This window comes from Sinocyclocheilus anshuiensis, unplaced genomic scaffold, assembly GCF_001515605.1.
Source record: "Sinocyclocheilus anshuiensis isolate Anshui unplaced genomic scaffold, SAMN03320099.WGS_v1.1 scaffold190, whole genome shotgun sequence".
NCBI classification, from domain to species: Eukaryota; Metazoa; Chordata; class Actinopteri; order Cypriniformes; family Cyprinidae; genus Sinocyclocheilus; species Sinocyclocheilus anshuiensis.
Window position 1 is genome coordinate 205,916 of NW_015547663.1, and position 18,550 is coordinate 224,465.

The window sequence follows — 18,550 nt, forward strand, 5'->3', positions numbered from 1 at the left end:
ACACACACACACACACACACACACACATATATATATATATATATATATATATATATATATATATATATACCTTGCAGGTGTGTAAGCACCAGATGTAGGCCATCATTCTGATTCCAGCTGACCACACACTCCTGAGCTCTGTATTCCCTGTGGGCTGCTGATTCTGTGCTTCTGCACTAAAAAAAAAATCACCATCCTGACGAATGCTTCATCTGTGCTGAGCTCCAGAGCCACTCGAGAGTCTACAGAGTAAATGCTTAGCTTCAATTGGGAATTTATCTTACCGTGCATTTGGCAAAATGTTTTAGGCCACGTTCTCCTGATGCCTGGTTCATGTCAAAGCCAGTTTGCTTTCCTTAGTTTATCTCACTTTGTGGACAGAAGTCCAGTTACAGACCAGTGGGGGAAAGGGCTGCTGATATTACTGGCTACCAGCCGACTTTTGTCCCAATTATTTCCTGTGTTATTGTAGAAGATGTGGCTAAAAGTAAACCTAGAGATCCCTCTCAAAACAAAGGATCATTATGCTCTACACTGTAGTAAAAAAATCTTAATCACAAAATCCAGAGTGCATTTGATACCTTGTCTTCTTGATTCTTATAGTGACCTTGTGAAAATATAGAAGAAACCGACATTTTTACTTGTGTGTGTGTGTCAGATTTTGCTTACATTGTGGGCTCCCCAGAAAGACAGTAACACCTGAAATGACCTATAATCCAGTAGTCTCAAATGGCTAAAGAAACATGCAAAATAATAAATGAAAATCTTAAATGTTTTGTGATGTTTCAGGGTTGGGTTTAAGAATATGTTTCAGTAACAGAAAGTGTTATTAGCTCAGTATTAAAGCAAAAGAAGTCAAGGTAAAGTCAATGTGAGCGTGTGATTCTGCCCCTTTAGCCACGATTTAAATTGCACAATCATCCAATTTATTGCATTTTCAGACCATCTGTTTTTACATACTTTATTACATCAGAAAGCAGCTCACTCTCCTTTTCCTTCTTTTTTCTTATAGGGGAGATTTTTTGCTCTTTTTAAATCTTCGGGAAAAAAAATGTCATTTTGCAAAACTCCATCCCCTTTGGTTACTTTTGCTAACTGAGACAAGCTTTAAATATTAACTAGAGATTTGCATGAACAGTGTGGGTATTATTCTGAAAAATAGTCATAAATAGTTTGTATATTCTTCTTACATGGGTTTGAGTGAATTTTGACATTGCAAAGCATTTTATCTGTGGGTTTTCATTATTTTTAATAAGAAATGGTTAAATTACACAGTAAAATGTTTAAAAACCAGAGTCTGCGAACCATTATCAAGGCAAGACGAAATGCCTAATTTAAAAGAAATAACTGTTAATTCAAGCCATATTTTCAATAAAAAACTGTCTACTAGACAATTGTGACAGTTTATTGCGGTGTGGAACTATGACAGTTATGCTTTCTTTCAAAATGATTGATTTGGCTTAGAGAGGCCGCCATTATATATACTCTGACTTAATGTTGTTTCAGTACATCACAGTAATAATCCTTTAGTCCTGATTGATCCACTTATGAATATTGATGCATGGACGTCCACTTAGCATAAACTGAAGATGGCAGTTAAAATTCCAATTAGAATGGAAAGATCTTACAATCCTATGAGCCTTATTGTGAGAGCAATATTTGCAGTTTTCCTGGCAAAGTGGGTTTGTTGGTCATCTACAAGGTCACGGCAGTATAAGGGCTTAATTGCTGCATCCAAAAAGACCACCTGCAGTAAGAGCAGAAGCAATCACATTAATTACTTCTTAGCAGGGCACAGCATCAGACATTACTGAAACAGTAGCATCCGTTTTGTTGCCCAGGCCAGTGGCCCGTGTGTTTCTAACACTGTGTTGGGCTCTCATGTTTACCCAGCATTCTGTCAACCCACGGGATATAGAAACTGACCTTTTGATACCACAGCTGATGCTAGGAGAATCTCTCAAATCCAAAATTGAGATATATGGAGCATTTGTCAAGGCATTTTTGCTTGCTTGCAATGTCTGAATGTGTTATTTTAAAGCCCCCCCTCCAGCTCAGAGAATGATCAGGCTTGCCTGAATGATGCACACTGACATGACACTGTCCGGGCTTTTTATAAAGGGGTCATTTTCAAATGCTAATAAGGTATTTTCTTTTTTCCTTTTTCATATTTCAGTTTTCATGACCATTTTCACTCTTTTTGATCCTTCATCCTCATGACTTTTTTTTAATAGGATGAAACCATAAACCCTTTGCTATTTAAACTGGCCTGGGAAATTAATGTGATAAAATAATGTTTTTAATTATGTTTTTTCAATTGTATTTAATTTGATTAAAGAAAAGAGAGAATATGTAGATTAATGCGCGCTTACTTATTCCAAATATTTGAATGGCAGTGTATCGCAGTTTCCACAAAAGAAACAAAATTAAAATTGAAAAAATTAAGTAGCACAACTGTTTTCAACACTGATAATAAAAAGTAATGTTTCTTGAGCACCAATTCAGCATATTAGATTGATTTCTAAAGGATCATGTTACACTGAAAATTGTAATGGCTTCTGAAAATTCAGCTTTGCCATCACAAGCATAAGTTATATTTTAAAATATATTTAAGATCTGAGTTACAGTATGCTTACATTAGTGAAAAGCGGAGCATGATGAGGAATGAATAGTTCTGTGCATGCGACAAGGCTACCTGACATCATTTTAGAGCTGCTGCTAACATGCAATCTCTTTGTGTGATTAGACCCTGAAAGAGTTTTCTCTCCCGTCACACTCTTCTTACAGTATATCCAGTCACTGCACATGAGATTTTGCGGTAACTTATTTTATAAACACTGCTTTTTGCAGCAACGTACTAAATGGTGCATCAGCAAATAGATTTTGAGTTATGAACCCACTCAAAGCTTTTAATGCTTCAGTGTTAAGACGCATTTCAGATGCAATTAGATGCTTTTATACAGTGTCCTCCTAACCGGGCATGAAGCAATAAAGTGGCAGGCAATAAAAGCTGTTTTTTTTTCACGAGGACGATTTAAGTGCCATTTAAGAATAAAATGAAGAAATCATTTATTAATGTATTAATTCAAAAATAAAAAGTAAATGAATAAATTCATTTTTCAAAGTGACAAATAAATAGACGTAATTAAATACAATAGTATTTTTAAATGGCTTTTTTTTTTTTTTTTTTACTCAGTTGACATTTGGCAAAAGGTTTAAGAAAAGCAGTTTGCAAACGAATTAAGAAAAGTAATTGGCCAATGTTTTGAAATGCTTATTTAGTATTAATCTTTTGGTAAATTTTAAATATTAATTAACTAAATGAATTTAAACGTCTGTTTATCAATTTACAGTTTTATTTTTGAATAAATATTGTAACAATTGGATCGACCCTCTATGAGTGACAGGCTATTCCACCGATTACTTAATTCTATTCCTGTTTTGCGCTGGGAGCCCCGCCTACAGTGAAACCTCACTAGTCCATATTAATCCTCCTCCATATACTGTAACATTTATCTAATCATATACTATCATCTATCAAATATGTTTAGACTGGCTGTGTTGTAGATCATGTGCAGTGCTTGTTGCTTGTGGTATCACACCTGGTCAAGACACACTGTTTGATTAGTTTTTGTCTTGCTTGCTTGCACCTTGTTCTCTCCAGAGACTTTGGTGCTATGTGCTCTGGTGCTCGTGGGTCTGTAATGGCACTCTCTTAAGGGCTGAGAGGGCTCTTAAGGTTTGATTCTGAGGTTGGCTGAAGGTTTGAAGGTCGTCCAAACAAATAAACACCCCCACGATGTTTCCGAGCAACCTCTGATACCGTGGGCTGTTTGCACGGTAAACGCCAGGAATATAACTCAAACCAGCCTCACGTAAAATACAGAGGGGAAAAATAATAAAAAAAAAAAAAAAACTCTGGAAAGGATTACGACATTGTGAAAGAATTTCCCCAACATTTCCTCTTCAAGTGAGTCCAATGAGCACTGACGGAGCAGTTGTTGAAGACTGAAAGCAGGAGTTTTTGTTGTTACAGTATTCTCTCAAGTGTAACCATTTAGCGCAAAGTTGATAAGGCTCTCTTTTTCGTCCTCTTTCTCATAGTCTCTCGCTGTGGGTGTTCGTGAGAGTATGTGTTTTTATATTTTGAACCCTGGAACAGATGTGGCACATGCCTACTTTGCGGTGTTGCAGGGCAATTCACGATGAGCCAGTTTAATCAGCCAATGGGTGGAGCTGAACATAGCGCTTCACCTTTATTGCTTCTGGAGAGCATGCATCTGTTTGCAAGCCTGTGTGTGAGAAATAAAGCAGGGATGCGGTCATTTAATCCTCACAGTGTGAAGAAACATCCCGTTCCATGTCGTAAATGTCAAGAGCACCTTGTTCTAAATTTCTCAACAAAGATGAATGTGTCTGTGTGGTTTTAATAGCTAACGCAATTCTTTTGGAGTGAAATTCCTTCAGGGATGTTGAATTAGGGTCACACAGCCAGATAAAAAAAAAAACAAACAAAAAAAACAAACAAAGGATTTTGAATTTTTGACTTCATTTGCAATATTTGAAGCACATGCCACAGAGATATTTGAATCTTTTTCTAATTTGGATCATATAAATAAGAAGGTGTCAAATTATGAGAAGACAAGCTGTTTATTATTGGCATCTAAATGTTGTTTATGACACTTCCAACATTGTGTTTATCTTATGAGAACTGCACTGTTAGCACGTGTATGCCATTTTTATGATGTGCATGCTTATATTTCATACTGTGAAGTGGACCTTGAGCTGGTAATTGCCATGGTGTGCAGTGGACTGTGTTTGATTGGATTAGATTTGCTGTATTTTTGGCCCTGGGTTTTGTGTGTAACAAGTTATTTTCTTGCACTTTTCAGAAGTGCAGCTAGGGGGAGCAACACTTAACAAAATTTCACTTGCTATTAGTTTGTATACATTTTCAATACTGACCTGGGTCTTCAGCCATTTTTACACTAAGGACCCCTTGGTGGATATAGAAATAGAGCAGGAATCCCCTGTTTAATATAATACAAAACACCCTACAATGACTTGCATATAGTATAAGGTTAGATTCCCACCTTATTGTTTCTCTAGATCATAGATGGCACAACATTTCATCTCAACACATTTAATGAATGGCTATGTTCTTCTTAATTTTGTCATTTTGTCTGAATATCAATATTTTAGTCAGTCAAAACATTTTTGAGATCAATTGTATTTATTTTGTGTCTCTGGAAAATTGTGATCTGTGACATTTTATTAATTTATATATTAAAGTATTATGTGTCTATTTGTCTATGAGATTTGTATTTGTAGACATATTGATGTTTTTGTTAAATACAAAATATTGTTTTTATTTTGAAGTTCAATAAAAATACTGGGAAAAAATGCTGTAGGATTTACTTTATTCAGAAACAATTATTCAGAAATTGCTAGTACATTTCACAAATAATTACAAAAAAAATTACAAGCAACATTTATTTAAACATGAAAAAGTTTTTTTTTTGTAAAATGTACACCAATAATTTCTTTTTTTATTTTTCTTATTCTTTGATTGTTAAAATTATATTAATAAATGATAAAATGATTGATAATGAAAATTATATTTCAGATTAATCTCTTTTTCTGGGATTCTGCTTTGTCAGTTGTTGGTTATTCAAAACACAAATTTAAATAGAATGGCTAATTAAGAACTTTATATTAATTATTCTTTTACATTCTTACCACACGTAGGGATTTATCTTACCCTAGTACTATTTGAATGTTTTTACAATTTTTTTTTTTTTACTAAATTAGTAAATGTTTCTATTTATTACCCTTAGTAACACATTGACTAATGCAACCTAAATCTAAAAATGTTACAATTTAAAAATAAACACTTAGGCAATGTAAGGAGCGTCATGACGAGGAACGCTGACATTATATAACAACCATTCACAATGCATCAAGATTTCAGTCTCTCTCCATTTTGAGACTCAAGTATAGTCATCAAAATCATTAGATACACAAGTGTATCACCATATATGACTATTTTAATGGCCGTGCAATGTAAACACCACAAAGTATGGAAATTCATTAATATGGTAGGGGAATAATGTCAGCGTTCCTCGTCATGACGCTCCTTACATTGCCTGCATTCATCTATGAAGTGATTCACTCTTGCCATGAGAAATTCTATACGCCACATGGAGAAATGTTATGCAATAAGACGTGGGCCTGGATGGCGATGAAAGGGAGTATTGTTTGATGTTTTGGAGGAAGGTTATTAAACCATGCATGGTTGGCTTAATAACCTTCATCCAAAGGGAGCCGGAGTGGATCCAGTACTATGTCCCATCATTAGCTTTGACAGTCCATGGATAACACATGGATATCCTTTCCTCAGCAACTCGACTGGTCAAGTGTAAGAATGCCAAGATGGATGGAAGGCCCGGTAGCATTATTAAAGAGATTCAGCTTCCAAGTGTGTGGACAAGCCCCTGAGCGCTTCTCTGTGCAGATTAGCTGCTTGATTGTGTTGACCTTGCCTGAATCAGAACATATGTGTAATAGGACATAAGGTGGACAAAGATGTGCATTTTACATCACACAAGAGTGACTGAACATGATAGGCCTATATGTGTGCAGCAGTGGCTTCATATACCATCAGAGAATCCAGAATACTTTTATCTACTTTTCCTACCTGACTGTTGTCAGTATGCTTGATGACTATATATATATATATATATATATATAGACATTTCTACATCTGCCGCAGAACTTTCTGTGAGATAATCATTGCTCATTGCTGCTAGTCTCGAAGAAATTACACACTGCACTTTTAGAGTGCCCCAACACACACTTTGCAGATCGTTTCTGTGCTCATGCGTCTATGTAAGTGTGCTCTAGCACAGCTGACAAATGCTTTTTGTCCCACAGTAGGTATACTATAGTCATCTCCCTGAGGCTAAAGTGGTGATTATGCATACGCGACTCCCCCATAAGCCCCTCTGAATGGAGACATAGGTGGTCTGGGCACTTTGTTGTACTCTGTCATTAACAGTCATTTTATATTATATTGTCTCCTTGCTCACATAACCTCCACCTGGATCATATAAGGCACTGGTGAGCTGTATGCATCTGTAATGTCATAGGCATTATCTTAATGCACAAAGACACACACAGGTGAGGAGATTTAGATGAAAACCCCTAAGTGAAAAATGAGCTGTCACAGAAATGGGAATGAAGGAACGTATCACATGAGGACCAAATACATTATAACACTCAGGATGTCTGGTTGTGTTTCCTCTGTGTCTACGATTAGCAGTCAGAGTAATGTTACTTTTCATCCAGATTGATGATTTATGTAACTGCTGTGAAATCATCCTAGTGTGAGAATCATATATCTAGTTCAGTCATGAAACACTAGATGGCACAGGCTGATAGGTCCTTTGCATGCAATCTGCTGTCAGTCACATCGATTATACATTGCATGAGATAATTGGCCTCTGCTGGATCTGTAGCCATTAGGGATGTAACGATTCACTCAACTCACGATTCGATTCGATTCGCGATTTTGATTTCACGATTCGATTCGATTCACGATAAATCGATTTTCAACCGGCTCGCAGTTAATCGTTACATCCCTAGTAGCCAATGAGATTGCTGGCTCATCATTAAAATATTCTGGTTCAGTGTTCACTGTAAGCTGGTCCAGCAGTGTGCCGTCAGAGTTCTTTTAAAACCCTCCACCTCCCCCAGTTCCACCTGTCTAGGTCTGCTACAGAATTTACGTATTCCTGTTCATGCAGGAGCAGCATATCTTACATGCAGGGACGTGCACAGACATTTTGAGGGGCAGGGGCTCAAGTGGAAAAAAGGGCACTTCTCATATTTATTTTAATTTTTTCTAAACAAAACGTTAAATATATGAAGGGTGTGCGATATTGACAAAAATATATCTCAATATTGTCTGGGATAACGATAATTAGATGATATTTTGCTGAGTGTGTTATTGTTTAAGGACTACCGTGGACAGCTGACTCCTAAAGTTTTTGATATTCAGCATATTCTGTGTGGTGATCAGTTCACAGCAAAGATAGAAATGAATCTTTTCCAATAAGTTTAAATTGATGTTTACCTTGTATGGGCATTTTTACCTTTATTAGCTGCATCTGAAGTGGCATTTAGATGCATTTACACACTGTTTAATGCAGGACATTAATGTATTTAACCTGCAGTTACAAATGCATTAATACTGTTTTGATATTTTAAACATAAAATGTTGAATACTGATTTTTTTAAATTATTTTAAAAAAATGAAAAGAAACTTTAAATGTGAAATTAAAACCGCCAGTAGGTGGCAGCAAGTCACTGTTAATAAGTGAGTCATTGCGAATTAACCGAATCATTTAAACGGTTGATTCATTCAGGAATGAAACAGCGTCATGTTGCTCAGAGACGCAAATTGGAATTATATTTGTTGGCAAAATAGAGTAAAAACAGTCAACATTGTTATAAATATATACATTTCTGCCTCCATATCTTGAATTTTGTGATCGTTCTAAATGCATTTTAATAAACTGAATCATGCAGTGAAAGAACGCGCACTGGTCTAACCTACTAGACTTCCTATTGCCTTAGCTAAACTTTAGCTAATTTACATGGTAGCTCTCTCATGAGTCATGGATGTTAGCAAGACAAATTAACTTTTTGTCTTTTGGATAATTAGCTGTAAATTCGAGGCACAGATAGCACAGGTGGTCTTTTGTTCATCACCATTCACCTCCACAGCAAGACAACCCATGCGTTCCATTTGGAAGGGCTCATCCCTATGCCCTAATCCCTTCAAAGGGTTTACCCTCTGGAGTGAGAGCTTCGAAGAGTTGAAGGGTGTAGGGGACCAAACAACTGTTTCTTGAAGTGCCCTTCAAGATACTAACACAATAATCTACAAGCAAATGCAAAAGTTTTTAAATAGATTTTTTTCCTCCCATCTCATATTTCATCACCACGTCTCATTAGGAGCTCTGTAAAAGTCATTGGGGTCCAGTGTTGTTTTGGACCCCATTACTTTCATTGTATGAATAAAAACAGTTCTTCCAAAACCTTGTTTTGTGTTAAGAAAGTTTGGAACAACTTGAGGGTGAGTAAATGATGACATAATATTCATTTTGGGGTGAACTGTCTCTCCATGTGGTGTGTCAGCTTTCTTTTTTCTTTTTTTATTATCCAAAAAATAACCTATTTGGATGCAGGAATAGTGCACTGTGAAACTGTCCGTATATGACTGTTAAACTTTTAGTGTAGTACTTCTATGATCAATTTAGTGTCTATGACATAAACATAATCATGTGCTTGAAAAAACAGTCGCTGTTCGTGTGAATATGAATGACTCTTTATATGAATGACTCAGTCAGCGGCAGTGCATTGCTGTTTTATTGTCATAAAATTAGTGTATCGAACAAACAAGTATCGCACACTTTCTGCTCAATGAAAATTTACATTTTTATATAACAGCTATCATATCTCTGATAGTGACTGTGGAGATACCCTTTTATGTCCTTGCAAAGTAATTGCTGTACACATAAACGTGTATGTGAGTGATATTAGCGTCTCGGTACGTATGGGACACGGAATCAGGGTTTATGATTCTAAAAGTACCACAGACAAGGTCCCCTAGAGCAGCTTTGGTGACGTGCCAGTTTAAATGCGGATGCTTGTTTGGCATGGGTTTACAAACTCGGATAGAAGCGCTTTTGGTTAGAGAGGATCTTTATTTTAATCAGAAATGTCAATTTAATCAAGCCGATGCATTATTGTATGTTTTATTTCCTAGTATGTCCATTACAAGGACATTGATGCCTTGTGTTGTATTACAAGAAAGACTCAGTGAAAGCCAGTCACATGATTTGATTTAAATACGATTTAAACTGCAATATACAGCTGCAATACCATTCAATGTAAAACTTTATAATCTTCTAGAAGATGCATCCAATCACAGAGCATTAGGCCGGGATGCATCTGTTTTTGATATTGCAACTTTCATCCGGATTGTATCAGATCATAAAGTCATGACTTCCATGACTGTGCCATGCAGGTGCTCTTTTTCCATTCCACTGAAGTTAGTCACTAAAAATACATCGGACCGTAATCTGCTTAAGTAAACCAGGAAGGAGCTCACAGCAGGGGCTCAGCGCTGCTTCACCAACAACACAAATAAACCCCTGCGATCTGGACGTTTAATCTAGTACCTGAGGTTGAGCTGTAACACAACTCACTATTGTGTGACCGGGTGATTTTTATGTTTGTCTTGTATGGTATTTCCTCTAGTGGTTAGAGGGTCTCGCCATGCCCAACTTACCCAATCTTAACAGCTTTGGCAAACTGTGCGGCTCCAGCCGCAGCGACGACTCTGTGGTGCTGGACCGGGTGAAGCGCAAGAACTCAGTTCGGAGAATGTCCATTATCGAAGATGGGAATGTGGCTGAGGTGCTCTACCTCATTCCCAAACAGTCCATGATGGAGCAGCTGCCTTTCGTGAACCCTAATGAGTATGTCATCCTGGAGAAAATGGCACCTCCTGACATGGGACCCGGTAAGGGAGGATAGAGAGTAGGAGAGATGATAGACTCATGCTAGTAGACACTTATTTGCTATCATAGAAAATATTTCCATTATGTTACTGCCTGTGTTATTGTACAGTTGTGTAGAATATTTTTTTTATATAAGAAAAATTGTTAAAGCTAAAATAAAATAAAAAAATAATTTAAGTAGTTATAATTTTAGAATTAAATTAAATTCTATTTTATTTAGAATAAAATAGTATTTTTAAGAGAGCAACAGTACAGAAAAATAATTGTATTAATGTTTTTTTCTTGTTAACCCCACTGTTTCTTAGGCATAAACTACAATACTTTGTAATATTTTACTTTATTTTATTTTATTATTATTTCATTTAATTATTTTGTAATTAGTACAAATTAATTTTAGTATGTACATTTTATTTTTAGTAAAATTATTTGTTTTAAAAATGTTTAGATATTTAGAAACAATTATGAAATTCTTAAAAAATTTTCCCCCAGTGAAATTAGTACAAATATTTTGAGTAATTTCTAAAATGAGCCAAAAACATTTTTATTGAAGGGATATTTTAGATTTTAGCAGAGCAGCAGTTACAAGTCATAGAGACCAAGTGATAGAGGGGCACAACAATTTGGGAAAGCACCGGGCCAAAAATGTAACGTATTACAAAATAATTGAGGAGATAAACAGAGATGCTGGTATTTGTGTTTATAAGGCAGTGGGATTTGAGGCTAATCTAAAGTCTGAGCTGGATCATAGCACTATCCCACTGGCAGGATTATGGCTGAAATGTGGACACATTCCTGACAAATCTTCCCATTAGTCTGCAGAGGTCTCTTTTTTTTACAATCACTCATCCTTATACCCCTTAAAATGCCATATACTGGTATTGTAAAAGTTTCATAATGTACTGTAGTTTTCAGCGGATTTGTCATTGCATCCCAGAGTAACATACTGACACATTTATTTATACAGTCTTAGGACATAACTTGTGTCTTAGTAGTAGGCTACACATATTTCTATTTGTGTGTAATCTAATCCACAATACTTTTGTTAAAACTAAACTCTGCTTTTGTTTTTGCAACAGTTATTTTCTAGAACGTATATAAATCCATTCTCATTAGTATGTTCATTGTAAGCTTGCATAATTCAGTGATTTCCAGATGCAGATGACATGTGTGGTCTTACTGGATGTTATGCTGCTTTATGTATGGAAATATCTGCTGTATATTTTGTATATATTTTGAGAACTGATGAAATGAGAGATTGGAAAGAGGTTCCTTATCTGCGTAGACGTGCATGGATGCATAAGCCTGACTGTTAATGTTTGGCACTTGTGCTCAGAGAGTGCCAGCTCATAGAAGGGAAACATACAGTGCATACAGTAATTATGGCTCCACTCAACCAATCAATCATTTATAGCCAAGTCAAGTCTGGATCCCCGCTGTGTAGCCCTTCAGGAAGTGGAAGTCAGAGATACCCTGAAGCCAAAAGGTGTCATAGTGTTATTCCTCTGTTCAACATGTGCTGCTTTTCCATAGCAGTACTGTACTGCAGACACTGTAAGGGTGTGGGTTTGTGTTTTTTGGACAAAATGGTTGGGAAAAATCACTTGAGATGAAAATCACTTTTTTTTTGGCCAGTAAGGAACCAACTGAAACATCCTAGCAACCTTCCTAGAACATGTTAGCAATCACATAGAAACACACGAAACCCCCTCAGAACATCAATATAGTTCAATAACTATTATTCGTTTCTATTCGCTGTCTTGTGTTTTAGAATGTCAGAGATATAAGAAAATTATGTTAGTTATTCTGAAACAAGCATTAAAGCATTCATAAAGTAGTCATAGTAGCATTTTGTGGTGTTGTACATATAAATGGAGAGTAATAACAGTGGTCTAGCTGTGTTCTTGTTGCTTTGGCTCAGTTCCTTCTCTTTGCTCTTGCTTGTTGACAAAATATTCAGCTGTTTTCTTCTTTCTAATGATATAATAGACTTTAAGTTCCTCTATTTATCCAACACCTGCTGTCTGTGGCCTTCTCATGCTGACACCCTCTGTCTCTCTCTCTCTCTCACACACACACACACACACACACACACACACATCCTCCCTTCTTTAAAATTCCGTTAATCTCCTTTAACCATATCAACCCATGTGCTGTTTCCTAGGCTATGGACACTTTTGGCCCTGTTGGCTGGTTTGTCTTTAACAGTGTTATTGCATGTTTATCTGAACCATAATTTTTCTAACCAACAAATGTAATTTCCAACACATCTCAATTTATGTATTGTGTGGAAATTACATTTTATATAATGGAGTATAATGAGTTGTGCATGAGCTAATTTCATAGCTAGCATTGTATCTCCTGAATACATAAAATTAAATAATATTTTCAATATATTTTTTGTATAATTTGGCTAAATTAAGGCTTTTTTAAATGACTCTTTGATTTACAAGTGATGTTAATCTTTGTAATTGTTTTCGTCACACAGTACACATCATATTTCAGCTGATCTTTACAGTTGTCTCCTTAGTAAACAAGTACACTAACTTTTGAAACTTTATTAGAGGCAAGATTGTTGGTTGTGATGGAAATCATGGCTGAGGGACAGCCACACTTTACATAGTTTATTTTAACAGATTGTTTAGATTATTATAATTAGAACATTTTAATGAAGTTTTTTTTTTTTTTTTAAAGAAAAGTCTGATTTGGGACCAGAATAAAATCAAATCTATATACAGTACAGTATAGCAAGATTTTCAAAAGTAGTATTTAAAAAAAATGTGTTTTAATATGACTTTTACATCTCAAAAAGATTTTAGTAAAAAAAAAAAAGTTGGTTTTGATGTAAAAGTGCCTGTAGTTGAAGAAACATCTATACATTTAAATGCAATGGGATACACTACCATTCAAATGTTTCAGGGTCAATAAGGGTCAGTAAGATTTAAATAAATGAACAAATAAATACATTTACTAAGCAAGTACACAATAAACTGATTAAAAGAGATTCTGTGCTTTTGAACTTTGTGCTTTTTAAAGAATCCGGAAAAAATTGATCAGTTTCCATAAAAAATATTTAGCAACCCAACCATTTTTACTTTGATAATAAAAATAAATATTTCTTAAACAGCAATATCAGCATATTTTAATAATTTCTGAATAATCACGTGACACTGAATTCTGACATAATAGCTGCTAAAAATTCAGCTTTGCCATCACAAGAATAAATCTTAAAGGGGTCATCGTATGCCCATTTTCCACAAGTTGATATGATTCTTCAGGGTCTTCATGAAAAGTCTGTAACAGTTTGGTTAAAATTTCTCAATGGTAGTGTAAAAAACACCTTTTTTACCCTGAAAAAAACAGCTCTTTTCAGAGCAAGCCGTTTTGTAGCATTTTCCTTTAAATGTTAATGAGCTCTGCTGACCCCGCCCCTCTCTTCCGAGCCGCTCTCACACATTTCAGTTCAAACAACTTGTAAAAGTGCATGTAGCATGCTATGACCCCTTTAAAGTACTGTATATTAAAATAGAAAACAGTTGTTTAATAAATCATACTAATAATCTCACAGCATTACTGTTTATACTGATTTTGATCAAATAAATGCAGCATTGGCAAGCATATAAGACTTTCAAAAACATTTAAAAAAATCTTACTGACCCCAAACTTTAGAACAGTATGTCTCAGTCTCACACAAAATACGGAGCTAAAAAAAAAGTGTATACACGTACCACCTCTTTTCTGCAAGTACCAAGACTTCTGGGTAATTCGTCAGAGCAGCCCCATTCTCTCAGTACACGCTATACCCCTAGTGACGCCACTGCACCGTTGTGAATATTAATAACGCCTCTCAATAAACTCCTCAATTCAATTGTCGGCCTAGTAATCCTATAATCTACAGCCATGACACGTGGATAGTCCGGAGAGAGACTAGCGGATCCCTCAAAGGCCAGCGATAGCATATCACAGTTTTCCTGTTTTACCTTACACATACAGTATACGTGGGTCAATGAAAGTGAGTTATATTCCAGCAAATTCATCTGCATCAAACAGGTTTGAGTTGTAAAAGCAGCAGTCAGCACTTCACTGAAATAAACACAGCTAATCAGAGCATGTGATGAACAATGGGAAGGAGACAATATGTATGTGTGTGAGAGAGAGAGAATAGGAAAGAATAGAAATGTGCAGTATATTAAACTGAGTCACATGTGCCCGTCCCCTCCATCTCTGTTTGAAGAATTTAAGGTGGTGTCTCGAACTGGGAGGGATTACGGCTGTGGAATCTGCATTTGTCACACACGGCAGCTGCAACCTGGTTATTTCAGAAGAGCCAGGGCAGAGTCCACAAGCACACACACACGGTATGCGTGTGTATGAGGAGAGGGGGGGCTGCTCGAGAAACGAAGACCAAGCCAGCAGTTGCTGAGCGGCTGCTTAGTTTGAGAGTGCGAGCTCTTTCAATCCGTTCCTCTGCTGTCATCTTGCCGTTGCCTTGCTCTCTCTCGCTCTCTCTCGCTCTCTCTTCCGTCGTCTCCTCACGTTTGGATCCAGTGGGGGAAGAAAGCAGGCAGGAGGAAGCAGCTCTCTCCCTCTGATCCTCCACATCAGAGCCCCAGCAGACACTGAGGAGCCAATGGTCATGGTGAAGGAGAAAGGTAGCATGGCATTTCACAGCACTGGGTGGGGACCAGGAGAGAGAGCTCATGCAGAGGGAGAAAACCAGGCCAGCATGTGGGAGATTTGCGTGCGTGTAGGAAGGACAGTTTGCTTCTTTAGAAGGATTGCGGTGTATAAAAATGAATGAGATACTACAGAAGGGAACATAGTGGTACTAGTGATTAACTGATTTATTGGACAGGGCGATTAATTGGTAGTCATTAAGCTATTCTGAGATTGTTGATAACTCTGCTTGATAGATTTCTCAACAGAAAGTAATATTTCACTAACGTTCGTTTGGAAATCTACCGACACTTTTGTCAATGGATAGTGTGCACATTTGTTTATTTTTTAATAACGTGTAAATCAAGTGAAACTCAGTGGATAGTGTGCATTTCTGCTGTCATTTTTTAATTATTATTTTTAAGCATATATTTTGTGTAAAATAGTGCATGTTTTAAATAATTTTGAGTATATTTTGTAATAGTAAAACAACTGTAATAGTGCACTTTTTTATAATGTAAACACTTAAAAATCAAATATATTTTACAATTAATTTTGAGTATATATTGTGTATTTTAAGTGTAAAACAATAAATTGTGTGCATTTTCTATTTCTAGTAGGCTATATATTGTGTAAAATAGTCATAATGCATTGTTTGCTACCATTACGTTTTGTTAATTGTATTGGTATTATGTTGGATATGATTGCTCTCATATTGCTCCTTGCTCTCTAGATACCTGTGTTGGCATTAGACGTTAAAAAGCTCATGTTGGTCGACCACATAGAGGTGTGAATATGAGAAAGCTTGTGTTTTTGTATTTGTTTGCGATTCTGAAGCTTGCAGTTAATGTAATGCTAATTATGAATTGTAGTCTGTGTGTGTGTTTGTCTTGGGTTGGCCTTAAAGATGATTACTTTACCACTAAATCGCTTCTTAGCATGTGGGCTGCACATTGTGCTATACAAATATAATGTGTGTTTATTATTATCCAGAAGACCATTTTATAGACTTTTCTGTTTATATATCACCGTTTGTGTGGTCTGGTACACATTCTAGTCTAAATAATACAGTGATTGCTATGTCTATTGGTTGTGTGTGAATGTGCATAACTGTCTGTGCAGGACTTTTATGCTGGGAGTTCTTTGCGAATATTAAGTGGCAGTAACTTCAGAAGTTTCATGTTATTTGATGAGGGAAGCCGCATTATAGCAGGAACATCTGGTGAATCTTAAACGCTTCATTATCATGTTTACTCAGGCCTCAGGACCACACCGCCTGGTTAAAACAATACAGTGAAAAACACCCCAAATAGGACAAAAAACTGACTGTTATTCAACAAAAGGAGCTTCTGATGGCACAGTTTCTAGCAGAGATGTTGTGTAATACTATGTAGGAATTTAGCAGGCTATTGAATTATTAACTGAATGCAGGCAGTGCACAATGCGTTCCTGTTTGGGATTTCTCCGGAAAAAGGGTTGTTTCCCGAAGAAAGCCCTTGTCACGACTCAGAGACGGAGGCGAAGGATGTTTTGTAGCAGCGATGTGCGTGTGTTTTGAAAAGTAGATCATGCTTTAGTAAAAGCTAATAGTGGTCTGCGCAGGATGAGGGAGGGGGAGCAAGGGAAAGAGACATGAGAAGAGAGAGAGACTAAGACAGAATGAACTCAATAATGCATTTAGCCTATCACTGTAGCCATGGCAACTGGGCGATGACTGGTCTGTTGCTGAGGCCGTACCCCGTGTGAATCACAGCACAACACACACTGCAAACCCACCTCACACACCTGTATTTACACACAAACATGTGTATGTCAGTGCTTTATGTATATGGCACATAATATGTTCATTAATACATGCATGGAGTTTCTTTAAACAATTATTCAGTGCATTAACATACAGGTTAGCTGCCACAAGCTAATACACAAACAAAAGCATAATAGACATTTCTACAATATTTAAATGATAAATTCATATTATTTAAAATATATTGTTTAGAAATCTATAATAATAAATATAAACCATATATTAGTGCAATCTCATTACCCACTGTGCCAGATTTACAGATTGTCCATTTCCTCCATGCATGCAGCTGGGTAGTGTCTGAGCCTAGCTTAGCAGTGAAATCACATTCACACACACTCACACACACATCCAAACTCCACTCAACGTTTGCTTGAATACTCTCTGTACTATCAGTGGTTAAATGGGAATGCTCACGTTGGACTCACGTCAAAGGCACATAACTCTGATAACCTTTCCATAAATGGTCACAGAGAGCTTCACATGATTGTAAATGAGACTGCTGATCTAAAAATTTATTGTTCTGTATCAGAAGAATGGATATACCAGTTTTGTAGCCCTATATTTTAGGACAGGATATTTTAGGATAATAATAATGTGCCAAAGACATTGTCTCTAAGGACTGTTTTAACTGCACATATTTATTTCACTACCCATATGAAAGGGTTATAGGCCTAGTATTCACATTGTATGCATAAACTGTTTGTCTGCTACATAGAGTTTCAGTGTTATTGAGCCTATTTTTTGCCCACATAGCACACTGATCTCAGCAGAAATATGTTGGAAATCTTTAAGCCTATTTATCAACCTAAACTTTGACAAAACAGGCTTTTAAGAAGCAATATAAAATTCTAGAGTACCATTGATTGAAAAAAATATATACTTGGGCTTGATGTATGTTAACTGCAGTGACAAACAAACACTTTTTATTGAGTAAATATTTCAGAGGATTAAGCCGTTTATAGCTACAGTTTGGGGTTTGAGTGTCATTACATGTCAATAAATTACCAAATGGATGTAAATGTGATCTACCTCCTCATACAAAAGTATAATTTAGGACAATCAAGTTATTTTCTATAATTTTATTCATTATTAAAGAAAATACTGAACAGTCACCAATAAATTACTTTATTTTCTTTGTTATGCAGCAGATATATTCCGTGTAAAAGCCCTCTGATTTAAATTTTAGCCTCATCATGATATTAATACAGAAAATATAGCACAGCTAACATCTGACCAAAACGTCAGTCGTTTTGTGTTAGTGTGGCCCAACATTACTTTCTTAGCTGGCTTGATATGTATTTTATTGGCCTTTTAATGTCAGGGAAAGATCAGAATGACTGTGCACTCTTTAAAGGGAATTATAGAAATCTGTCAGCCACATTCAAAGCAGATATCAAGACGTCAGATACAGAGACTAATAAGTGTACATATGTGTGTCCATGTCATTAACCCTTGGCTATTTCACCTGAGGGAACGTTACATCAGCCTCATAGGCTGTGGTACA

At 36.2% G+C, this 18,550-nt stretch overlaps 1 protein-coding gene across 1 annotated transcript in view; it reads left to right on the plus strand.

Annotated features, from left to right (window-relative positions):
• The first annotated feature begins 10,223 nt into the window (after positions 1-10,223).
• Positions 10,224-18,550, plus strand: part of LOC107702416 (actin-binding LIM protein 1-like) — a 65,972-nt gene continuing 57,645 nt past the window's right edge. Inside the window, exon 1 of the mRNA XM_016504739.1 lies at positions 10,224-10,591. Coding sequence (XP_016360225.1) covers positions 10,345-10,591 — 247 coding nt within the window. The 5' untranslated portion in view covers positions 10,224-10,344. The remainder of the gene's footprint in view (positions 10,592-18,550) is intronic.